Raw genomic sequence first — 26,735 nt, 5'->3', positions numbered from 1 at the left:
GAAACTGAGGCAAACAGGGTTAAGTGACTTGTCTAGGGTCACACAGCGAGGCCAGATGTGAACCCAGACTCCAGGCCCAGTACTCTATCCACTGTGCCACCTAGCTGCCCCCTTCTACTTTTAATCAATAGCAAATAATTTTGATTATTCCTGTTTTATAATTTAATTTGAGGTCTGGAAGTGTTAATCCCCCTTCATTCCTACTTAAAAAAATAATCTTCTTGAAATTATAGTTTGTCCAAATGAATCTTTTTTGCTATTTTTGTCTAGCTCAATAAATTCTTCACTTGCTGGTTTCATTAGCATAGCATTAAATCTGAAAGTTAGATTAGGTGGAATTGTCATTTTTCATTAAAATTTGCACAGCTCAAACATGAGCAATGAATATCTCTTCAATTATTTAAATCATTCTTTGTTTCTTTAAAGACTATTTTATAATTGTATTTGTATGTGTGCCTTGGTAAAATAACTCTCAAATATTTAATGGATTTTGCAGTTTTTGAACAGTACTCCTTCTATTACATATTTCTGGATTTTGTTATTTATATATAGAAATGTGACTGATTTTTTTTATATACTACCATTTTATTGAAGCTATTGTTATAATTAGCTTCTTTCCTACTTCTCTCGGATTGTCTTATTGTGAATTCTTGAAGCATCTTGTACCTTATGCAATCTTGAAATCAGTATTGTATAGCATATTTGCTTGTATATATATCTTATCTCTCCCTGCTGAACTGTAAGGTCTTTGGAGTTTTTTTAGCCAAAGACAAGGTTTATTAGATCATCAACTGGGGGTGGTCAAGATTTTGGAAATCCACCATACTGGCCAGACTCTTAAGGAATCTAAGCATTTGTATCACTAATGCAAGTGGGCCAGATTTTAAGAATTTGAGTACCTTAATGGTGGCTAAGATGGATCTTATATACAGAAAGATTATGGGAGGGACGTAGGAATGGCCAAGTAGTCTGGGTTGACTGGAGGAGGGGTCTAAGGAGGATCTGAACAGGAGCAGCCAGTAAGCTGGAGTGACTGTGATGCAGCAGAACACCAAGAAACTGGACCACATTGCCAAGGGAGAAGGGAGTCCAGATAGGATTAAGAGGGGGATGTGGCCAGGGGCAATCGGGAGGTAACAGAAGGGAATTGGGAGATTGGGCCCAGCTACAAGGAAAGGCCAGTTGAGTTGATTATAGTCTCAGGCAAATGCCAGAGATTTGGCCATGTGGGAAAGTCCAGAGCTTTTCCTTTTTGGGGTACAGATCCCAAAGACATGGTCTTTTCCTTTTAGGGTTTCAGATCCCATCCCAATCACTCCCTGCCTCAAACAAATGGGACCCAAATTCTTTTGGGGTAAGGGGCAAAGGTCTTGGCTTCTGACACTGCTTCTTGCTGGCAAGGGGCATAGAGTTGGCCCTGCCTCGACAGAGGCTGACTAGAACTGAGCACAGGCTGCATCCTGGGGATGATGGGGGGTCCTTGGAGTTATTGATCATCATTCCTTCACTCTCAATTACTTAGCATGCTACCTAGACATTTCTAGGTCACGTTCAATAAATGGCTGTTGAATTGTAGTGCACACTATTTCAAAACTGAAGGAATTAATAATTTTAATAGAAAGTTCAATCTACTTAACTGAATTGTGACTGTTTAAGCAACTTCCACAATTTTCTAACATCTGCTGTATTTTTCTTCTGAAAATTCAATTTTATGTAAAAAGAAAAACCAGATTATTATCCTTTCAAGTCAGCTATGTTAGGTGCCTGTAATTCAAAGCTACACTGAAACACATCTCCATGCACACAAAAAAAGTTATTCATATTTCTTATAAATGGGAAAGTGGCAAAAAGAAAATTGACTTTTTAGGTGACAAAGACAAAATAGTACATTCTCATTTTGTGCGAGCAAAGCATTGCCTCCGTACTAGTTATCTCTCTACAGGAAAACTATAACTCTATTATAGTTATCTAACAATTGTGATGCCACTTAATCATATGTCTTTTCTTTTCTTTTCTTTTTCAGGCAATTAGGGTTAAGTGACTTGCCCAGGGTCACACAGCTAGTAAGTGTCAAGTGTTTGGTCTGAGGCCGGATTTGAACTCAGGTCCTCCTGACTTCAAGGCAGGTGCTCTACCACTGTGCCACCTAGCTGCTCCCCATATGTCTTTTCTTTAAGGGTTTATTAAATGCACTGCTATACTGGGGTACAAAATATAATAAAAGACCAAACAGTTATTTCAACAATATCTCAAAAGCTTTTAATAAAGTGTTATTTTTAGTTATTCTAAACTAAAAACTAGAATGTTAAAGTTGGTCCCCATGGTGCCTTACTGCTTTGCCCCTTTTAATAGACTAAGAAATTGAGGCCTTTAAGAGGTTCAGTTACCTGTCTAAGATCAAAGAGCTAGTTAGTGGTAGATCTGGGACTAGAACCCATACCTCTTGACTTGAAATCCAGGGTTTTTTGCCATGACACTGCTTCAGTTTCAAAGCAGTTATTCAGAATGTTAAAGCCAGAATGACTGCCATTTCATATAGCCTCTATATTTTCTGAATTTTCTTTGTGTTGTAAACATTCCTCATTTGATCCATTTTTCTGGTCCCTGCTCTTTCTGATTCAATTGCTGGGGATGGGGAGAGGTGACCACATTGTTCCCATGCATGCATACATGTAGTATATTTCCTCCATCATTACCTGTTGCAATGCAATGATTGCTTCAGCAGGCTTTTCCATTTTGCTGTAAATTTTTGCTAGGAGAACTTGATAACGTCCATCTTCTATTAGAGCAGATAGTTCACTTACTATCAAGAAGTTAAATGTTGAAAAAAAGAAAAACATTTGTTTTAACTAAACAATAAAAAGTAAAAGCATTTTCAAAGTTTTCAATTTCTCTTTTGATAAATGATTAATTTTCAAAGTACAGTGTAACAATTACAAAATGTCTAATCATAGGTAAAAGAATCAGATGACAGATGATTAGTTGATAACTGAATGTAATTTCTACATTAAAAACAAAATGTCTATAAACACAAATGAAAAACTTTAATTTACATTTGATCTTTTCTTCATCTTTTCCCCCTTTTCAATGCTTTCCCCTGCCCCTATCAGATCAAGTGTTGTACAGTACTGTGATCTCCTCCTACCCATCAGCCCTCTTAGCTGGACACTAACCAACCCTCTTTCCTCCCTCTTCCTATCCCTACCACTGCAGAAGAAAAACTAGAATTTCTTTCAACTCCTACCCTGAGGCCCCACTCCCAACACTGGGCAGGACCCCTCCAGGCAACCCACCAGTCTCGAATAACTACTCACAACTTTTGAATGAGCAAAGAATCACAAAATATAGTTTTACTGGTAAGATGGAGAACTTCCAGTCCTTATCAACTATCCTGCCACAGCACCCTGCCAGGACTTACTGCCTGATCTGCTGATGCACCTTAAGAACTGCTGGGCTTTTCCATCAACTATGTAGCTAGACTCTATGTGCCACCTCCTCAATTAGAGTGCGAGCTCCTTAAGACCAAGGACTGTTTCATTTTCCTATTTGTATCCCCAAGGCTTAGCACATCATAAATACTTAATACATTATTTTTCAATCATTCATAAAAGATTTGATTACTGTTTAAATAAAAAAGCAAACAAAATGTCCAAATGTTACCCATAAGGAAAGAAGTAAAAGACACACTTTAAGTAAAGCATAACAGTCTAATTTATGATTTCTACAATTATTGTTATGATTGAAAGTGAAAAAAAAGGACTCTGGCTTCAACATTACTTACAGAAAAGCTATTTATACTACTGAAGCCAAACACTGCTTCTCACCATTATCCAATTCAAAACTAATTCTAGTATTTAACATTAAAATGCTTAAAATGAATAAGAGACAAAAACATTTAAGTGAAAATTAATTGAACATTTCATTCCTTCAGCACCACTTCAAAATTCCAACAAATCTACACATTTTGTATAAAACTGCACTGCAGGCAACAAGTGTGTTCTTGAAAAGTACAAACTTAAATCTTATAAATTGTATTTTATTTTAAATGCACTCAAAGTGCTAGCCATTTACAAGAAAGAAGTCTTCCAGAGAGTAACAAATCATTTTATAATATAAATAATTATCTTTCCATGAATTTGTTTTGGACTTTCAATTACGAATTTTTTAGTAAGGAGTAATACATTGGAATATTAGATAAAGAACAGTAAACACTGAGAATACCAAGATTTACATTTAAGCAAAGATAAAAAAAACTAAATTAGACAAATATGCCATACGTTATTTTAAATTAATAAGACATTCATACCAGGTTCATGGGCTAAAGCATGTTGAATAACTTTCTCTGCTTTTTCATAACGTTTCAGTTTCAATAAAAGCTCAGCCAGATCATAACAAAGAAAATTTTGTTGACCACTTTTCAGTGCAGCTTCATAGTAAGTGATTGCCTAAACACAAAACTCTTTTTAAGGGGGAAAGGCAATTTAAAAAGCATTCAACAATAGTTATTTTTCATGTACCACAAACAACAAATACATTAAAAACAATAAACATACATAACTAATGAGGATAATCTTGTTCATAGACACATTTCCTGAAATAGCTTAAATTTGTGAATTATACATATGGAAAAAGGGTTTAAAACTTCAAATATGATACATGACATCAAGCTGACCTTTTTTTGAGACTAGGTCTACCTTACCTAAGCTAACAGTACAGCAGTTACCCATGGGCCTAATTCCAACACTATTCAGAATGGAAACTTTAACTTGTTCCATTTTTCCAACCTGTGCCAGTTTGTCCCTCCCAAGGCAATATGTGGCCCACTGTTAGTAGGGGTTGACCACATTTGTGCCAGACTCAATCCAGACACCCACTGCAGCTCAGAATTCCTGAACTCAAGAGATATACTTACCTCCACCTCATTTACTAGCAGGGATGACAGGCTATCTCATCAGCCCTAACATTCTTTCTTATGAGCAATTAACTCATTTATGGAAAGCAAAATCCAAATTAAAGTTATGGGTTCAACTTCATAGACTAGTTAACCTCACTGTACTACCAGGGTAGATGTTGAATATAAATACATAAGGCTAATCATCTTATGAATGTGACAGTCTTGAAGAAGTCTGGCAAGAGTATATAGGCAGTGTAAATCCATAACCAAAAACAAATCAAAGTGTTTATTTACAGTGGATCAAAAGGAAGCAGGAGGATTAGGAACATTCATACTTTATCATATATGAATAGCAACTGCAATGTAACTTTTAAAATGGTGGTATAGGCCTTAGTTTACTTAGTACTTAAGGAGTAAAAATCTACTGTAGAAAACTGAAAAATTTCTATGTGTTCAAAAAGTCCTGAAAAAATATAATGACAAAGTTTTTGAAGTTGGTCAGCCAGTCAGTCAACAAACATTTATTAAATGATTACTCTGTGTCAGGCCCTGTGCTATGTGCTGGAAATACAAAGAAAGACAACAGTTCAACAAATATATATTAAGTACCTGTTGTATCCACAGAGTATTGTCCCAAATGTTGGGGAAAACACAGTTTAATTAAGACATGGTTCCTAATCCTAGGGATCTTACCATCTAAGTGGGGATAAGATACACAGGTAATTATAATATGTAACAGTTAAGCACATTATAAAACTCTTTGAAAGGGAAGGTCTGAGGGGAAAAGTTTTACCAAAAGCAAGAGAAGGGTCTGGTAAGACTTCCTAGAAGAAGTGGCATTTGTCTTGAATTTTAATCAGTCAGTCAATTGCATTAAGTGCTTACTATAGGGTTAAGCACCGAGATTCAAAAAAGAGGGAAAAGATAGTCCCTGCTGTTAAGGAGCTCAGTTAGAGGATGGAAAGGAATTTAGCAGGTGGAAAGTATGAGAAAAGATATTTTAGGAACATGGAAGAGAATGAATAAAAGTGGGAAGACGGCCTAAGTGGAGGTAGGTGGCAGAGCATAGTCTGGTTAGCATAGAGTACAAACAAGGTAGGCAGAAGAGATAAGTTGGTGCCAGATCATGGAAAGACTTCAATGCAAGGTAAAGAAGTCTGAACATTAGGGCAGTAGGGAGCCATTTAACATTTTTGAGCAGAGAAGTGACACGACCATACCTATGCCTTCAAAAAGAATTCCAGTTTATGAATACAAGTTCAGAGTTTTGCAAGCATCTGGTGTGTGCATATTACTTTGTGAAGGTCTACTCCATGGCACAGGGCGTGGGAAATTTGGTCCTGTGGATTTATTCCCCTCTATATAATATGTAAGTACCTTGGAATAGTTATGAGTCTTGACCAGGGCTTTCCCAATCTTACTCGCCACAGTGACATCTTTTGGGTTCTGCTTGAGAGCTTGCTCATATGCTTCTATGGCTTCTTCAGGCTGGAGTCGTCAGAAATAAGAAGAAAGAAGAGTAACTAACTAGACCCGGCAAGTCAACACAAATCTCACACTCCCCTCATTAACCTATTAATTTAGGCTACTTCATAAAGCTAGTTACATGGATAGCAACACTGAGAAGCTGTATTTGTCTGACTGGACAATATTTAAGAGTTAAAAAGGATCAGTCACCATCATAAGAGCTACCTTCGTGTGATGCAGTAGCACAACCACAACTCATTTAAAATGATCCCTTCCCTCCTAAGGTAGGGTGGCAATTGACAGGTTTTACTCTCTCTTATCAATTACAGAGCCTGAAACTTAATAATGAAGGACACTTTACCCATGTAAAACTGACTGCCCCATTACTGTGCCTAATTAAAAGGGCTGTTTATTATGCTTTTGGTGATCTTTTCCATTTTAAATTAAAACAAAATCTGCACACCTGGCTATCAAACTAGTCATCTATTTCTTATACTACAATTTTCCTTTTGTAATTATTTGACATAGTAATGTCAAAATTCCTAAATCATTCTCATTAATGTAGAGGTGTTCCTTGAATGATGCTGAGTATAAGCACCCATGCCTGTGTGTTGTGTACATCTCACATTCATGCACTTTCCTAAATTCATGACAGAGTCTCTCCACCTGCTAGAGGCCTTACTCCCTGCTTTCTCCTCATATAATGAGTATACCACCTAAACACACAAGTTGTTCACTGGTTATTGCTTGCTCCTGCCATGACATGTGAATATTCATCTTGTTCAATTATACATGTCTCCCATAACATGTTTTACTTCAGTTCTTTACCATAGTTAATTTTTTGCTAATGTGTTTTAGCCAGCTCAATCATATACACCAGAGTGACAATCATTTTTAGTCTTTGGAGATTGTAGTGTTCCATGACATGCAACCATGTAATAATACTAGAAGAATTATTATGCAGTTAGATGTGCTGGACTTGAAGTCAAGAAGACCTTCAAATCCTACCTCAGACACTGCCTAGTTATGTGACCCTGGGCAAGCTGCTTGATATTTTTTGCCTCAGTTTCCTCATCTGTAATAATAGCACCTGTACTACAGGGCTGTCATGAAGATCAAATGAGATGCCATATAAAAAGGGGCTGATTTCCCAAAAAAGGTTCAGATTACTGGTTGTGAAAGTTTCACTGAAGATGTCCTCAGTGTGTGTGTAGATGATTTCAATAAATATATTTTATATAGACAGTAGGCTATTAGTTGATGTGTTCTTTTGTTTTGAGAGCGGAAGAAGTGGTGGTAGGTTAATTAGCACCACCTTTATTTTATTGTCTTTATTCATTTATTTTTAAGGCAATTGGGGTTAAGTGACTTGCCCAGGGTCACACAGCTAGTAAGTGTCAAGTGTTTGGTCTGAAGCCGAATTTGAACTCAGGTTCTCCTGACTTCAGGGCCGGTGCTCTCTATCCACCGCACCACCTAGCTCCCCAACCACCTTTATTTTACATGAAGCCTTTCCACATTCTCTACATAGTTACTAGTGCCTTAGTCCCTAAACTACCTTGTATTTATTTTCCTTATATTTGGCATATATTTTCTACAAATATGCATATGTCAATGAAAGCATTTAAGCTTTTTGATGACACAGACCATTTCATTTTTGTCTTTTTACCTCCTATACCTGGCACAAGGTAGGCACTAAATAAATGCTTATTGAATGAGTGAAGTTAACAAAGTATGAGGGTTTTTTTTGCCCTCACTCCTTTGGTATTTTCTTCTTCTTTTAATATATCTTGTGAATTGATCTCTCAATACCCTCTATGGATACGTGGTCTAATCCACCTGCTTTTCCAATTATTTTTCTTTATTCTTTTTAGTGCCTTTTCTACATTCTCTGAAAGCACATATAGAACTATTAATTAGAACCCAAGTGCGGTGGCTATATTGTTTCTGACTGCTTAAAAAGTTTGTTACAAAAATGACTGCAAAATTTTTCCATTTTTTCTTCTATTAGTTTTCTTTCATTTTCATCCTTAAATATCATTTGCTTAGTTGGTTGGATCTCTTGCTGAGCTTTATTTGAACTGGTTTATGGTTTAAAATAGATAAATATAGATTTTAAAATGTTATGACATCTCATTTTTATTTTTTCTTCTACCTTTGCACTAATTTTGATCTGTGCTCTAACCAGGGGAGGTTACTTTTACACAAGCACTTGATATGATGATGACTTCCCAACATCAATAACAAGTCAGATCTTCTCTATGAAAATAGAACCAACTTCATTTTTATTGTGTATTGTCTCAATAATTAAGAGTAATGATTAATAAATTGATGGTCTTACAGTTTTTACTACTTTATCTTAACTATCTTGTGCTATTCCATAACAGTAATTAGAGTCAGAAATACTTCAAATTCTTACCTCTTGTATGTTCATGTATGCATCACCAAGGAGAAGAAAAGTATGAGGATTGGGCAATTTTTCTACAAGGTCTCTAGAAGACAAATTTTACTGATTAAATCATTTTTAATATGTATGTGTAAATATCCATCTAATCCTAAAACTTACTTGTTCTCAAACTCATAGGTATATGACTTATATAAACTAATAAGTAATATGTATTTACTATACGCTTTACATTGATCTATTTTTATTATTTTTACTATGATATTTTTACCATTGTATTACTTTTATAGTATAAAACTTACAAAGTCAAATTTTGTCATAAACTGTAACATCTAATATCTCTTCTTATATAGGGAAAAATATTTAAAGTATATCAGTAAAATCTTGATTCAAGATCAGGGAACTGGGCATTCTATTTAAATGAATTTTCAGATTAAATAAGTATTAACTAGAAATTCTGTTTTGTTTCAAATCTTATTATATTTAGAAAGCTTTCCAAAATATATGAGGTTAGTTTTTTTCTTTTAGCAACTAAGTCAGGTAAATATTTTTTCTTTGATGATGCAGATTATTGCAGTATCTAGATAGGACAGTGGATAGAGTACTGGATCTGGAGTCAGGAAGACCTGAGTTCAAATGCAGTCTCAGATACTGTGTGACCCTGGTTAAGTCACTTAAACTTTACCTCAGTTTTCTCATCTATAAAATGGAAACAATAATGATATCTACCTTCCCAATATTGTTGTGAAGTTAAAAAGAGATATTTGTAAAGTACTTTACAAACTTTAAAGCTCCATATAAACACTATCTATTATCTTTTCTCTTTAGTCACATCCCAGAGCACTGTCAGAAGTCAGTAAAACCTCCCTTATCTAGAATCATATGAAAATGTTCCATTGTGGAGAAATCAAGTGTCTGGATACTTGAGGCTTAAATATTCTGAATCCCTTTTCATCTCTTGATGGAAACCTTTCTAAAATGCAATATATACATATATGTGTACATATGCACACACATATATCGGAACACACACACATATATCCCTACCTTCCTATAAAAAGAGAAAACTAAATACAACTTTTCTTAATGACTGAGCATCATCATTATGAATACTGAATATATTCATGTCCATTACATGTAGATAGTACATGGTAATGTATAAATGCAAACCCTTCAGAACTTGTTTTCTTGGAGAAAAAAATCTTGATATCTTTTTCATTTTTGGTCACTCATCTTTCATAAAAATGTTCAAAGAATAGGACCTCCTGGATGGTATAACATGATTAACTTTGTGCAAAATTAATTAGTGAATTAAGAATGGAAGTAGCCTCCCCAGTGATTTTGTCTCAATTTTTTTCCTTCACCATTATCAATACCTTTTGATAGATCAGCAGTATTCAAAATATTATCTCTGTACTGCTAACAGAAAGGACTACAAATAACAAGTAACATCCAATCCTCTTTCGCATTTCCAACTTGTTCATAGATACGAAGTATTGTTTGGTGTTAAGAATTTAGGTTATGATGCTTTAGGGACTATTTATCTCAAAGTTTACAAGTTCTGGTTCTTACTAAATATTTGCCAGTTTATTGTCAGTCAAAAAACATTTATTAAGCACCTACTACATACCAGGCACTATGCTAAGTGCTGAGCATACACAAAAAGGCAAAATATAATCTTTGCTTTCAAGGATCTGAGAATGAGGCAGACTCAATGTAGTATAAACAAGCTATAGACAAGTTTTACCTAACTTTTGCTCCAAGTTCTTGCTCCTTCACCTGAACTTGCCTGAATTGCCCAAGGCTTTGAAAGGATTTCACCCTTAGGTTAAAATGCTGTTGACTTCGAAATCTCTAAATTTTCCACTTAGAGATTAACAAACTCCCCCTTAGTCATACCCTCCCCATTCCAGTGATTCTGAACCACCTTAGGACATCAATTAAACCCCAGTACCCATCCTGCACTGCCCAAGTCCTTATTTCCATTTCCTTCAACTCCCTTCTACTACGACCAAAAGATATCACTATGTTCCCTGGAATGCCTGCTTCATATGGCAACAAACTTGCTCTCATCTTAAATTCTTTTACCACTCATTTCCTCTTCCTGATGTCTCCGAGATCTGGCTCTGTCTTGATGACACAGGATCCCTGGTCACCCTTTCCAGCAATGGCTGCACTTTCACTCATTCCTCCCAACTCACTGGCTGAGATGGGGAGCTGGAATACTTCTTGTTCCCCATTGTCACTTCTAGGTTCTCCTCCAAATACGTCTCCTCCTTTGAGATTCATGCAATCCACATCTATAAACCAACCAAAACCCTGGTAGATGTTGCCAACAGATTTCCAGAATGTTGCTCCTTTCCTCGATGAGTTCAGTACCTGACTCACAATCTTTTCCTCTTCTCCAACTCCCACTCTCACACTAGGGAAATTCAATATACAAACTGATATTTCCTCAAATACCCTAACTTCCTATTTCCTCCACTCAATCCTTTCCCATGACTTACTCCTCCATCTCACCTCAACCACACAACACAGATGGTCATGGAGGTAGCTAGGTGGCACAATGCATAGAGAGCTCCAGAGCACCGAGTGAGGAAAATTTGAATTAAAATCTAGCCTCAGACATTTATTAGTTGTATTTCCAGGGGCAAATCACTTTAATCCGTTTGCCTCAGTTTCTTCACCTGTAAAATAGGGGTAATAATAGCACAGAATTGTGAGAATCAAATTTATAAAGTGTTTAGCAAATGCCTGACACATACTAGGTGCTACATAAATGCTAATTATTATGTTATTATCACTGTTGCTACTTGCCATTATCAATAAAAGTATCACATCTAAGTACATGGAACTCTGAAAGTACTTTATTTGAGCACATGCTATTGACTTTCTACCACTCCTTCTGCCTTCTAATACTAAACCCTGCCTTTTGTCTACACTGTGACCTCCAATCCCTTGACCTCTCAGTTTTCTCCCAGGCCATGACCTTTGTACCAGCCACACTTTTCTCCTTTCCCCATCCTGAATCCTTGGTGAAGCAATTCAACTCTACACAATGACATCTTCTCTTGAGTCTTTTGCCCCTTATCTTATTGCCAATTGTGTCCTACCAAGTCTCAGTCCTAAGTTACTCCCATTATCCACTGCCTTCACTTATATGCTGAATAAAGGTAGAAAATCACACAACCATCCTTACTGAATCCAATACAGATTTGTGTTACATATCTTCTCTTGGTCCCTCATTGTACTAAGTCAATCCTTTTCCACCTCCCTAATTAACTCACTAATCCCCTCACCACAAGTGGCTCTTCCAAACCTTTTTACCCCTCCTGAAAACTCCCAAGGCTCCCCCAACTCCTCTCAACTGAGAATCTTGCCTCATATTTCACTGAAAAAATGAGGCCATTTGCCATGAGCTTCCTCTTTTCTTCTCCTCATCTCACATATCCCAGAGGCCTTTTGTCATTATCTCTGCCTGTACTTGTCTGACATGAATAAGTGGGCCTTCTCCTTGCCAAGCCTAACCCCTCCACATGTACAAGTGATCTCATTCTATCTCATCTCCTCTAGTAGGCTTCCCCCTTTATCATCCTCACTCTCACTTACTTTTACTCTTTTCCCATCTACTGGCTGCTTCACTTTGCATACAAACATTCCCATGCCCCCCCATCAACAAAAATCCCTTTCTTGGTCCACTCACCCCTGCTAACTATGATTCATATCTTTCCCCACAAAAAGAGTTTAGTCCAACTCCAATAAGGTGAAGTTAATCAGGGCAGAGCTCTTGAGGAGGTAAGTTTTGGGCACAGTCATTCCATAAGAATTGGTGGAAGGCATAAGAAGAAATAGGAAGTGACAGCCTAGATAGGTTAGGTCATTCTGAGGTTTTCCAGAGAAGGCTACCAGGAGCATTTGTATATTCATCTTCATTTTAATACGCATATGGCAAAGAAATAAAATTTAATGAATCCAGTTTTCTCTGAAACTCCTCATAGTGGTCTCCTTCACCCGCCCTCCCTTCTCCAATACAATAAAAGTCAGATCTTCTTTGTGAAATTTTCTTAACACTAAACATAATGGAAAGAACTCTGGATTTGGAGTCAGACTTTAAATCACAGTTTCAAATCCTGGTTCATCAACCTCTATGTCTTTGGCCAAGTTACTTCTATTCTCTGGGCCTCAGTTTCCTTATCTGTAAAATGAGAGAATTAGACTAAATTTATTCATTCAGCATGCAGTTATTCAGTTCCTATAATATGTGAGCCACTGAACTGAACACCGAGAATAGAAAGACAAAAAATTTAAAAGAAGCAGTTTCTGACTTTGAGAAACTTACAGTCTAATAGAGGAACTTACTTCTGGTCTCTTTCAGAAATAAATATATTAAACACTCTGTCTTTATCTTGTTTTTGCCCAGGAACCTACATGATTTATACCTAGTAGATTATAAATCCCAGAAATGGTGTCATATTTTTTTTTAGCACATGGGCCTCTATGGTTTATGACAAGTGAGAACACAGGCCTCAGTTTCCTCATCTACAAAATGACTTAAATTGTATTAAATGGTCTCTGATGTTCCTTCTAGCTCTAGAGACATGATACTGAGCCATAATTCTGTCATTAATATTTAACACTGAAGAGCATTTCATACACAAGCAACAGTAAAAATGGCATCTCTAATGTTATAACAGGGATTAAAGTCATATATGGGGTATTCAATAATTTAAGCTATTAAAGTTTAAAACTTCACAAAAACTTTTGGGACAACTTATATAGATTCATTTTTTTCAGGAAATCTATCTAATAGTAATAAATATTCTAAAAAAAATACCCTATTCTTGAGAATTCTTATTGGAATTTCTTATGGAATGACTGTGCCCAAAACTTACCTCCTCAAGAATTACCCTATAAGATGGGTAATGAAATTACAACGGAAAGGATGGCATTAAAAACATGCAAAGATACCAATAAGAAGTCATGCTTATATAATATATAGGTCTATAAGGCACTTCCTTCACAACAACTTTGTATACATTGAGCCTCATGACAACCTTGAGAAGTAAGCATTAGAAGTATAGTTTTCATTTTACAGATGACAAAACTGAGGAACATAAAGGTGAAGTGACTTTCCCATGGTTAAAAAAAAAGTAAGCACCAAATGTTGGTCCATCTGATTTTAATTCCAGTGCTCTTTTTATTCTAGCACAAGAGAGCCTTTAAGACAACATTTTACTTTACCAAGTATAATACTTTTTTGTAGTAAAAATGAATGGGAAAATGGGATCTTATGTCCTTGGTACCCTTCTTTAGTCCACTGTGTCACACTGAAAATGAAATCTCCAGTAGAATACTTTTTGTGAAAGCATGTCTGTCAGTTCCCACTTCATACTTTAATCAATGACGCTCAGTACGAAGATATAAATTATTCTTATGAAAGCTTTGTAGAGAAGAGAAAGTAGGCACAGGAGTCAGCTGCTTTTTTTTTTTATCATCTTTTTCTGGCTGTAGTAATGCCCATGATTTTTTTTCCAGTTTTTTTTTTTAAACATCTTTCCCGTACCTTAATAACGGATTCCTCCATATTCTCAAAATTGTGTCATGTCTAGCATGTCACTCGTCCAGCATGAGACTGGATAGTCTCATCCAGTTGTTCTATCTCTCGTGTATGTGTTTGTGTGTGTGCGCTACTGTAATTTCTGCAAGAACAATTTTGGGAACTGGGACAGCTCTCCTGTCAGTGATGGGGAAAAGTTTTTTATAGAAATCTTAACAAATTTTTTCATTTTCCTTCTGTTTATTGTCTTGCTTCCACTTCCAGTGTTAGAATATGAGCTTCCTGGAAACAAGGATTATCTTATTCTTTTTATTTATATCTTCTGTATTTAGCACACAGTGCCTGATATGTAGTAGGTACTTAATAATGCTTGTTGATTGATTTGTCCTGGACAATCTGACTTAAGTCAGTTGCCTGCCAAACTTTCCACAAACTTGTTTCCCTTTCCATTTCTTCTAGATACTTTATAAAGTAATACCACTCAATCTTCAACTATCCTCCTCTGCAGTAAATGTGTTTATATTCTAAACTGGCATGGTCTATAGCTGCCATTTCTCTTTAGTTGATAAAAAGACCAAGTATCTGCTGGCTCAGGCAGTCCCCTTCAGCTCTAAATCCTATGATCTTTCCTCTAATCTTGCTTCCATATGACAGCCCCTCAATTATTTGAAGATAATTCTCATTTCCCCAACACTCCAAAAGAGCTATTTAGTCTATAAATACAAAAAATAATTCACCTGAACTTGCTTATAAAATATTTTACCTTTTTAATTAATATTGAGTGACAGGGGCACTCTCTGATCTTTAGTGAAAACCACTCATATATAAAATTTGATCTGAGTGCTTTAATTTAGCTGTGTGCAAGTTGTAACAATATTCAATGGCACTAGCTGAGTCAGAATCTTCAAAGAATTTAAACAGCTGCCTTAATGAATCTTTCTATAAGGAAAGGCAACAGAGTATTGATTTATAAACATTTATGTAGACTATGAGGTAATAACTTTCTGTACACAATACAGTGAATGCATCCTCCATACTGCTATACTATACACTGCATGGCATGCAGAAGTGGGTTCAAACCACAACTCTGATGGGTATGTTACCATGGGAAACTCACAACGTCTCTGTGTCTTGATCTCCTAATCTCCTCCTTGGATGCTACAAGTACATGTAGTATCCACTCCATAGGGTTTTTGTGCAGAACAAATGAGATATTAAATGTTAAGCACTTTATAAAATTTAAAGCACTAAATAAATGTTGGTTACTGCTTCTACTAAGTATTCTGTTTATATTTTAAAGTCCTTTACTATTTTGCCCCAACCTATCTCTTCACTTTCATTATATATTAATCCCTATCCCACAGTGAATGGCCCAGTCAAACTGGCATTCTCCTTTTCTTCACATGCAGCATGCCATCTCCTATCTCTGAAGCTTTGCACAGGTTGTCTCCCATGCCTGCAATGAAGTCCCTCTTCATCTTCACCCCAAAGAAATCCTTTCTTCCTTCAAGATGCAGTTCAAAATACTTTTACATGAAGGATTTCTCAAATCCCTAATTTTAGTGCTCTCTCTTTATATTTCTACTATAGATACTTACACATGTATATATGTGTATATATTCAACTAACATCTAACAAAATATTAATCCTTGAGAGAAAAGATTGTTTCATTCTTCATCTGTATCCCCAACACCTAGTGCAGCATCTGGCACATAGGGATAGGGACTGGACTTGTGATTTCAGGGATATATAGGTAATTCCTAAGTGAGGAAACTCCCTCTATTAATGCAGGTCAGCACCTTCTTTACAACTCTTAGTCTTGGAGAGTTACGTAGAATACTGGGAGACTTAAGTGACTTTACCAGAGTCACATACTTACTCAGTACTTGTCAGAGAAGGAACTTGAACTCAGGTCTTACCGGCTTCAAGTTTTTATTCACTGTGCTATGCTGGCAAATAGTAGGCACTTAATAAATGCTTACTGATTTATTGATATGATCACGCTATTAACTATTAAGGTACAAGTGAATGTTTTTTATGCCATTCTTGCTCCATAAAGGACACAGAAGTCAGATATGATACAGAATACTGCCTTTCCCATGCAGAAGTATTTTATCTACTGTATTTTTGTTGCAAGTTCTTTTTTTCTCTGATATCAGGAGTGTCTGCTGTTTATTGACTCCAAAACCTTCTGTGCTTCTAGTCTCTTACAACCTATTCCCTTTTCTTTTCTCTTGGGTCCCATGGTGTTTTTACTGGAATTCTCAGTTTTCATTTGAGAAAGCTGGCTTGTTACAGACAATACAAAGCCAATCTGCATGTTTCTTTCTCTCTGACCAATGAACTGTTTTGAGTGTTGTGGGTATACTCTTCAACATTATTTTGCAGTTTTCATTGTTTGGATGGTACTTTGGGACTTCTATTTCAACACTAAAGGTTGTTTTGTTTTAGCCTCTGGCTTACTTCTAGGTTGTGACAATTCCAGATGGCTGACCTCCAAGCAAAGCTAAGGTTTTACTGTAGAGTATAGCTGAGATTAATTTGAATCTGTATTATGATTGTTTTTAAAGAACTATAGTTCTTATATTTAAGTTTTTTTGCCATCACTTGCTTCTTTCTCGTGAAAAGGAATAACCAAAGCAACTCTCCTAAAGGATTCCAGTTAGCTGGATACAGATAACTGAAGATTTCCTCTATTATCACAGTCCTTCAGTGGATCCATGATTTCTTTCTTTTTTCTTTTTTTGCTTTTTGCTAGGCAATTGGGGTTAAGTGACTTGCCCAGGGTCAAACTGCTAGTACGTGTTATGTGTGGCGTGTCTGAGAGACCGGATTTGAACTCAGGTCCTCCTGACTTTGAGGCTGGAGCTCTATCCACTGCACCACCTTGCTGCCTCTGGATCCATGATTTCACTAATGTGGGTACTCTCTTCATCAGTGCACACTACAACTCATCCATGGCTTCTCATACTGTGTATTCTTGTTTTCCAATAAATCTTCCACAGAGGATCCACCCCCAATATACTGAAAGACTCTCTCTAGGTCTTTTTCACATTTCTTAGATGTAAGAAGAGTACTCTGGCTATCTATGTGTTATCCCTCCTTCATACATGATTTCACATGTCTTTCTCCTACCAGTCCCTTATATCACTGGTTAAGCGCAGGCTGCCACCAGGAATATGCTGCATCCTGTTTGTGCCCACCATTCATGTCCCCATTTCCCTTTGGGGAATTCCCTTTGGGCAATGTTGATGATTCACAGAACATGATGTTCAGAGATTCTAAATAATATGTTTGTGGCTAGGAGAACATATGCATTTAAAAAAATGGGTCATTGTGTTAGGGTAAAGCTTTAAATGATTAAAAGCACCATGCATTTTCCTAAATGCAACCTAATCTACTCTATTCCTCTAACTCAATCCTGGGCCCATATCATTGTACATCTGCAATGACTTTCTCAAATATGTGTACTGATATATTCCTTATCTAGCTACGTATAAAACTCTGGACAAAAGGCATTTTTCATTCATTTCATTTTTTTTTCAAATGGATTGTTAGCCAGATCTTATGAGTAATCACAGATCTCCTGCAACTGCCATTTTGGAGTTTCAAGCAATAGGTTAATATCGTCCACAAATAGTAGCACTTCTTATCATCTACATAAGGGTTCTTAACCTGGGGTTTATGAACTTGTTTTAAAAAATATTGGATAACTGTATTTCCTTTGTAATCCTATATATTTTATGAATTTACATGCATACGCTTCACCAGACTGCTAAAAGATCCCCTGACCAGGGGTTCCCTCTTCCAAATATTAATATATGTGATAATATACTGCTATATTATTATGCAAATCAAAATGTTGTTTTCTAGTTTTATCCTGATGAAGGAGTTTTCCAGGTAATTAAACTTTTGGAGTAATAAGTTTGAAAAAATTTTTAAAATGTTGGTGAATTTTTTTTCCAAAACTGATTCCATACTTCTCTACTTTAGTAAACAGAGTACATTAAACATTTATTGGTGATCCAGCACTCTCATTTTAAAAAAAAATACCGTATTCTATTTGAGCAATAGCTTTTAAAAGCTACTGGCGACACTGTGACTTTAAAGTGACCTTTCCCTGAATCCTTCTAAATGGTTGTGTTTTTCTAGGATGAAATGCTTTCCCCTTTTTCTTGCATGTGACCTCTATTTTCTATGGGGTTGGTCTCTTAGCCATGCCCACTACTACCTGTAAAATTGGTTGCCAGTTTAGCCCTCTCCTGCTTCTCCTACCTCCTATTCTTTTCCCTCCTTTTGGCTTTTCCTAGTGTTTATTCCATACTTCTTAGGTCTCATGCTTAGAGTTTAGTTTTGACAGTTATCACTAGTCAATGAAAACACACCATTCTTCTGGGCTGACAAACTGATTTAAAATGTTATTTAGCACTTCTTACTGCTGGTTGTACCCAGAACCTGTTTTACCTTCTTATAGATACATGGTTATTTAGGTGCTGGAATTTGACATCTAAGATAACTGAAGCATTACTATACTATTTTGAATTGCAATGGCCATAGAATTATTATCCTTTTAAAAAGTTTTATGTCATGTTAGAAAACTTCCTATCAGTGATGATTTGCAAGGAAAAAACTCAGGGTATAGAACTGAAGTGTAGTGGGATTTTGGAAAGTAAGGTTAGCCATAGGAAGATTTGTCATAAATGAACTTATTAATAAAGGAAAATTGGGGTTGGGGAAAATATAGCCATGGGGAAGGAAGAATGGGGAAAGATTACTAGTGGAAGACTTTGCCTGAGGGAAAAAACACTTGAGAAATTAATTTCTAGTGACCACTTGATAATTTAAAAAAGACTGAAATAAACTTTTACCTGTAGCAGCTGACATATAATTTTTTCTCTTTTCTATGCTTTAGATAAATGTCTGCCATCTTCTCCTTGGTTTCAACAAAATAAGGCTGCTCTGGTGTGACATTTCGGAGCATGCTTAAGGCTCGTTCAACCTCTCCTTGGGCAAGAACTAGGTCTGCATTAGCAATGGTAACACGCAATTCTTCAGGCGTTCCAGAAAATTCATTGATGGCATCTTGCAAAACTTTTGCTGCTTCATGCTACACAGATGAAATGAAAACATTATCTCAAGCAAAGATGTATATAAATATATGTACACCAGAAGGGAAACATATCCAATTATGGATAAGAGATATAGACTAAATTGTATAAATAATGCATGGACAAGACTGATTTAAGATGTCAGAATAAGAGGATGAAAAGAAGACAAGTTGTTCACACACCCCACAAAAAAATAACAGAAAGACTGACATGGAATATTTCTTCCTCTGAGACAGTCAGAAAGGAAAGGAGATACAGTGATGATACTGAGGAGTGGAGTAAGGAAGTTAAAGGAGTTCCCACCAGATGGCATGAATTCAGTGAAATGGTAAACTAGGTAATCTGTGATAGACAGGTGAAGATGATGTTGGAAATCTGAGAAAAGGACAATGTGTGGAATCTCCTTGTGAGGGAAGGAGATCGAGAATAAGCACAGAAAAGAACTTCTAAACAGTAATATCCAGCGAAATAGTATTTTTTTTTTTAAAACTGGTATGTGAGGCAGTGGATAGATACAGTGGATGGAGGGAAGCCTCTGAGTCAAAAAGACCAAGGTTCATGTCCTGCCTCTAATACACACTGCATGTGTGACAATTAAGTTAATTACTCTCTAAATGTCCTAGGCAATTCTCTAAGGCTGTAAGTTAAAAATGTAAATTAGAGTAAAAATCTGCATTGGTTAAGAGGTTTATACACCAAGAGTTCCCTAGACCATTGAAATCACAACACTGAACCAAACAAAGCAAAACAAAATAAAATCAGCACAAACTGATTCTTATACTACACACACTATAAGCCATGAGTAAAAGATTGTTTAATATGTTTGTTGTTATAGGTATATCTCAGTACATCTCCTAGTTATTATTTTCTAATATATTCTTAGGTTTATAGCATCTTTATTATATTAACTTCCTAAAGACTATCAGCTTGCTAAGGGAAGGGATTCTATCTTAGGACACTTAGGACAAAGGAATCAATCATTCAGCACCATTTCTTAAATACCAACTATTTCCCAGATGCTGTGTTAAGTACTGGGAACATAAAGACAAAAAAACCAAAGCATCATTCCATCACAGATTTAGAGCTAAAAGGAATCTTAGAGGCCATTAAGCCCAATTTCCTCATTTTATACATGAGAAAACTGAATCCCATAGAGTTTAAATGATTTGGCTAATCAGCTAATAATTGTATGAGGTGGAATTTGAACCCAGGTCTTCCTCATTTCAGGCCCTGCACTCTATCCATTGTACTACCTTCCTGCCCTCAAGGAAATTATATCCTATCAAGTGAAACAACACGTACATATACAAAAATAAACAGAATGAATACAAAATAAATACAAGATGGTTGGAAGAAGAAAGGCATCAGTTGGTGGGGGAATCATAAAAGGCTTCATGTACAATATGAAACTTAAGTTGAGACTTGATGGAAGTAATGGATTCTACAAGATGGAGAAGAGGGAATTTATGTCAGACAGCAATAACAAGTATAAAGCCCAGGGAAAGTGAGATGGAATGCAGAGTGTGAGGAACAATAAGAAGTTAGGGTGACACAGTTGGACTTGTGCTTAAAGAAAAGCAATTTATTATCTGTGCAGAAAATGGAATGGAATGGAAAGAAATGATTCAGGAATTAGGAGACTTTTTTGTAATAATCTAAGTAAGAGGTGATGAGGGTCTGAACTAAAGTAGTCACTGTGTAAATAGTAAGAACAGATGCAAGACATGCGGAGGTAGAAATGATAGTCATTAAACAATTATTAGGCACCTAATATGCGCTAGCTAGACACTCTGCTAAGACCTAAGGATCCAAAGAAAGGCAAAAGACAATACTTACTCTCAAAGAGCTCACAGTCTAATGGGGGAGATAACATGCAAACAATGCACATATAATATATTCATATATGTATATACATATATACATATGTGTGTGTATATACACATACATATGTACATATATGCACACACACATATATATAGGATAAACTGGAGATAACCAAAAGTGGGAAGGCACCGGCACTGAGGGGGATAGTAACGCTTTTGGCAGAAGGTGGGGGTTTTAGTTGGGACTTGAAGCTATACAGGAAAGCCAGGAAATGGAATTGGGGAGGAAGAGAATTCTAGGCATGACAGACAGCCAATGAAAATTTATGGAGTCAGCAGATGAAGTGTCTTGTGCCAGGAATAGCAAGGAGGCTGGTGTCACTGGATTGAAAAGGTACATGAGGAGGGGGGAAGGTGTAAGAAGACCAGAAAGGTGAGGGGGAGGGGTGGGGAGTGCTAGATCATGAAGGGTTTTGAATGGAAAACAGAGAATTTTATATTTGATCCTATAGGTGATAGGGAGTCAGTTGAGTTTATTGATTAGAGGGATGACATACTCAGACTTAGGCTTTAAGAAGATAAGTTTGGCAGCTGAGTTAAGGATGGACTACAGTGGGGAGAGACTGAAGGTAGGGAGACCAAGCAGTAGGTTATAGCAAGAGTCTAGGCATGAGGTTACGAGGGCCTGCACCAGGGTGGTAGCAATGTCAGAGGGCAGAAGGAGGGTGTATGTTAGAGATGTTACAAAGCCAAAATCGTCTTCAGCAACAGACTGGATATGGGGGTTGAAAAGCAGTGAGGAGTTGAGTATGACACCTAGATTGTGGATGTGAGGAACTGGTAGAACAGCGGTACCCTTGTCACTAATGGGGAAGTGAGAAAGAAAGAAGGATTTTGTGGGAAAGTTTCTATTTTAACCCAGATAACGAATCTGTTTTTGGGCAAGCTGAATTTAAGATGTCTATAAGACATCCAATTCAAGAAACAGGCAGGTAGAAATGTGAGAATGGAGGTCAGCAGAGAGGTTAGAGCTGAATAGCAGATTTAAGAATCATTAGCATAGAAAGAGTAATTGAATCCATGGAAGCTGATGAGTTCACCAAGTGAAACAGTATAAGAGGGATAAGAGAAGAGGGCCTGACACAGAGGTCATCCACATATTTAATGGATGTGATCTGGATGAAGATATGGTAAAGAAGACTGAGAAGAAGTGGTCAGATACATAGGAGAAGAGTAGTGTTATGAAAATTTAGAGAGCACAAAGTATCAAGGAGAAGAGGGTGACTGACAGTGTAAAAGGCTGCAGAAAGGTCAAGAAGAAAGAAAATTGAGAAAAGATCATTGGATTTGGCAATAAAGAGATCACTGGTAAATTTGGAAGGACTAATTTTGGTTGAATGATGAGGTCAGAAGCCAGACTTTAGACTTGAAAGAGTAAGAGAAGAGAAGGTGGAGGCACTTATTGTAGACAGTCTTCACAAGGAATTTAGCCACAAAAGAGAGGAAAGCTATGGCACAATAGTTAGAAGAACAGATCAAATTAGGATTTTTTGAGGATGAGAAAGACATGGGCATGTTTGTAGGCAGTAGTGAAGCAGCCAATAGAGAGAGATTGAAGTGAAAGAGTGAAGATAATAGAGGAGGCAATCTTCTGGAGAAGACAGGATAGAATGGGATTACCTGTTCATGTTGGCAAGAAGGGCCATCTCATTATGTGAAATAGGAGTGAAGGTGGAGACAGTGGCAGGAGGCATCTGGGAGACATGAGTTGAAGAGGAGGAGAAAAGAGGAACATCTTGGTGAACAGACTCAATTTTTTTTAGTCAAATAAGAAGCAGGAATCTCAGAGAGTTTAGGGGACAAAGAACAATCAGCTACTGTGGTTAGTAGGTCAGTAAATCAATTAGAGAGGAACAAAAGGATTGCCTTATTGCAGTGAGGGCCCAGTTGAGTTTATGTAACATAAATTTGAAATGGATTCAGTCAGGATGGTCTTGTGACTTTCTCCAGCTTCATTTGGCAGTGAGTAAGTCGAAGCAAAGGCACTGGATGGTAAGAGTAATTCAGGGCTGAGGCTTGGTAGAGCACATTGATGACAGGATAAAAGGACAAGGGATTTAAGAGAAAAGGACAATGTAGAATTGAACTGGTTCACCATGAGATCAGTATAAGAAATGGAGGAAAGTAAAGCCAGTGCAGGGGTGATGGCTTAGGAAAGAAAAGTGAAAATGAAGAACAGGATTTGGAGTTGCAAGGCAGAGGGAATGACAACAGATTACAATCAGATAAGAGAATTTCAAAGTTCATAAACCTGGAAGTAGAGCATTTGTGGATGAAGGCAAGATCCATGTAGCTGAGACAAGGTGGAAGAGGCCATGGGAAATGATCAAGTTGAGGAACTATGAGGCAAAGGTGTTTGAGGAAGTATCAATATGTATGTTCAAGTCCCCTAATATGAGGGCAAGAGTTGAGGAGGAGAGAAAGACAGGATTTGGCAACTGATTAGTTATGTCGGGTGAGGGAGAATGAAGAGTTAAGGATAACTTTCAGGATGCCAACCAGGAAGAACAAAGGATGGTGATGTCTTCAAAACAAATAGGGAAGTAAGCATTTGTGGAACTGAATATCATAGGTACATTATAATATTAGTTTGTTTAATCAATAGCAGCCAAGACGGTATAGTGATCCTATCTGTCCTCACATTATTTAAAAGTAGTATGCTGGGGCAGCTAGGTGGCACAGTGGATAGAGCACCGGCCCTGGATTCAGGAGAACCTGAGTTCAAATCCGGACTCAGACACATGACACTTACTAGCTGTGTGACCCTGGCCAAGTCACTTAACCCCACTGCCTAGCTAAAAAAAAAAACAAAAAACAATAACAATAAAAGTAGTATGCTTTTAGGTAAGATGCAGTGTGATAATAGTGGAAAGAATATGAGTTCTGGAGTAAAAGGGCCTGGGATAAAATTCTGTCTGACATTGACTTACCTGTCTGACATTGACTTACCTGTATGACCTTGGGCAAATTATTTAACTTCCCTAGGTCTCAGTTTCCTCACCTATGAAATGAAAGAATGGACTACATGGCATCTGAGACTCCTTCCAGCTCTAAATCTATTATCCAAAAAAAAATTACTCAGGATACTGAGTAAGCTTCTCCCTAAAATCAAGTGCAGGTGGTTCTAATTCAAGGCAATAAAAAAATTTTTTTTCTTGACTCTTTTGGTAGAAAAGGATGATCCTTGCTTTGTGCTTATTACTAAGTAAGACTAACAAATAACACTACTGAGCAGATTCTCTGAATTATATCTCTACCTACCTGTTCTCCATTTAAGCGATGAGCATCTACCAACTCAAGAAAGATTGACAAACGATGACTTGCGTCAATTTCAGACTTCTGGGATTTAGATTTTGAAACTCCAATTCTTCTCATCCCAGGTAAACTCATTGCCATATGCAAAGTTTTAACAGCTTCTGCTATTTGTCCCATTTTCTTCTGCAATTGGGCTTTTATTAAATGATATAAGGGATATTCTCTTACCTGAAAATATTTTGACATGCTTTAATTATTTGGAGATAATTTTAAAATGCTAAAATGACAATACACATTTAAGATAAACAAAATCATTTAGGAAAGTATAATGTTTACATGTACTTATTTGCTTATGAGATTTATTTCCTTCCTCTTTTTCATTTTTATACTGTTATTCATTTAAGTAAGATAAATATAAGAAAACCATTACTACTGAGGATCTCCAAATGTCCTTCGCCTACAGAGCAATAAGACAGTTTACTTTCATTTTCGGAAAGACTAAAAACATAAGCCTCCAACAACCTTTAATATAACTATTACTCATAAACTGCTGTTGATTTTTATGGGCTGTAAAGAAGCTAAGTACACAAAAAAGTCTGCTGGAGGTGATAATTTTGAAAGGTCTTAAAGATAAAATCTCAAGATATTTCAAAGAGAGGAAAGTTAAAAAAAAGGCATAAAAAAGCTCATGCACAATGCTTTTACTTAAGGTTACTTGAGAAGACATTAACAACTATTGACCCATCTATCTGCTTTCTCATCTCTATATAAAATCCTTATGAGAACAGTTTATGCATACATTGACGACATTCCAAATGAAATCATGAGGGAGTATGAGGAACTTTCATAGGCAGTTTGCTAAAGCAGAGTGTATTTTTTATGATCATAAAGATGACTGAGAACTACAGAAATAGAAGATTATGTTGCATTTATTGATTTTGAGAAACATCTGGAGTCCTCTTTGTGGTAGCCCTCTTTGTGACAGCAAAGAACTGGAATAAATTGTTTACTCACTGATTGGGGAATGGGTATAAAAACAGATAAAAGAATGTAACAATATTATTTTGCAGTATGAAATGACAAATCTGAGAAATTCAGAGAAAGATGGGAAATCTATATGAACTGATAAAAATAATGAGAGATGATTACAACAATGTAAATGAAAAAATAAAATCACAAAAAGTAAGTTGAAACTTGAACAATGGAAAAATCAATGCAGGTACCCAGAGAAGAAATAATGAAACATACTTCTTAATTTCATAGCAGACAGATTTGGACTATTAGCACAGGATATTCTATACACTGTCAAACATAGGTACTGTACTGGATGTTTTTGTTTTAACTGTTTTTCTTTGTCCATGACTCACCCATTCTCAAAAAATATTGACTCACTGATCCATCCATCCCCACTAGCTATCATCTTTCATATCTCCTTCCTTTCCTGGTTAAATTCCTTGAGGACATCTATAATTGGTTTCAACTTCCTTTCTTTTTTTAACTGCCTGCAGTCTGCCTTCTGAGTTTAACATTCAATGAAAACTGAAACAACTCTCCAAAATTACAACTCTCCAAAAATCATCTCTTAACTGCCAAAGTTAATGGCCTTTTCTCAATCCTCATCCTTCTTGATTTCTTTGCAGCTTGAGTCGCTCCTCCTTGATACTCTGTTCTCTCTGGTTTCCTCCCAGTTCTCCTACCTGAGGAGGAGAACCTGACCTCTTTGGAGGACTGCTCCCCCATTTCCTCTGCTAAATCTTTATCCATGCAGCTCCTGTGAACATGGATGTCCTAGAGGGTTCTACCCTAGACCCTCTTCTTCCTTTATGCAATTTCACTTGCTGATCTCATCAGCTCCCAAGGTTTTAATTATCATCTCTATATAGATGATTCTAAGATCTATTTATCTAGCCTTAACCTCTCCTAACTTTGGATCTTGCATCTCCAATTGCATAGGAGACATCTTGAACTTGATGTCCTATAGACATCTTAAGTTCAACAAGTCCAAAAAATGAACTCATTATTTCTCCCCCAAATCCTACCTTCTTCCTAATTTCCCTATTATTGTCAAGGGCACCATCATCCTCCTTGTCATCCAGGTTCACAACCTAGGTGCTATCCTCTGCTCCTCACTGTCTTTCACCACCATATCCAATATATTGTCATGGCC

General features: G+C 36.6%; 1 protein-coding gene across 2 annotated transcripts in view; it reads right to left on the bottom strand.

The window, feature by feature from the left end:
- The window catches only part of TTC21B (tetratricopeptide repeat domain 21B), a 100,853-nt gene that overhangs the window by 38,359 nt on the left and 35,759 nt on the right, over nt 1-26,735 (bottom strand). The window contains exons 14-19 of one of the 2 annotated variants that reach the window (XM_027866205.1): nt 24,575-24,796; nt 19,191-19,429; nt 8,781-8,853; nt 6,272-6,382; nt 4,307-4,445; nt 2,697-2,803 (exon numbers count right to left, since the gene is read on the bottom strand). In XM_027866205.1, coding sequence (XP_027722006.1) covers nt 2,697-2,803; nt 4,307-4,445; nt 6,272-6,382; nt 8,781-8,853; nt 19,191-19,429; nt 24,575-24,796 — 891 coding nt within the window. The remainder of the gene's footprint in view (nt 1-2,696; nt 2,804-4,306; nt 4,446-6,271; nt 6,383-8,780; nt 8,854-19,190; nt 19,430-24,574; nt 24,797-26,735) is intronic. The other variant, XM_027866206.1, reaches the window with a different exon arrangement.

This window comes from Vombatus ursinus, unplaced genomic scaffold (genome assembly GCF_900497805.2).
Source record: "Vombatus ursinus unplaced genomic scaffold, bare-nosed wombat genome assembly UNPS02014779.1, whole genome shotgun sequence".
Taxonomy (NCBI): domain Eukaryota; kingdom Metazoa; phylum Chordata; class Mammalia; order Diprotodontia; family Vombatidae; genus Vombatus; species Vombatus ursinus.
Note: the sequence above shows the minus strand (reverse complement) of the source record. Positions and strands in the feature narration are given on the sequence as shown.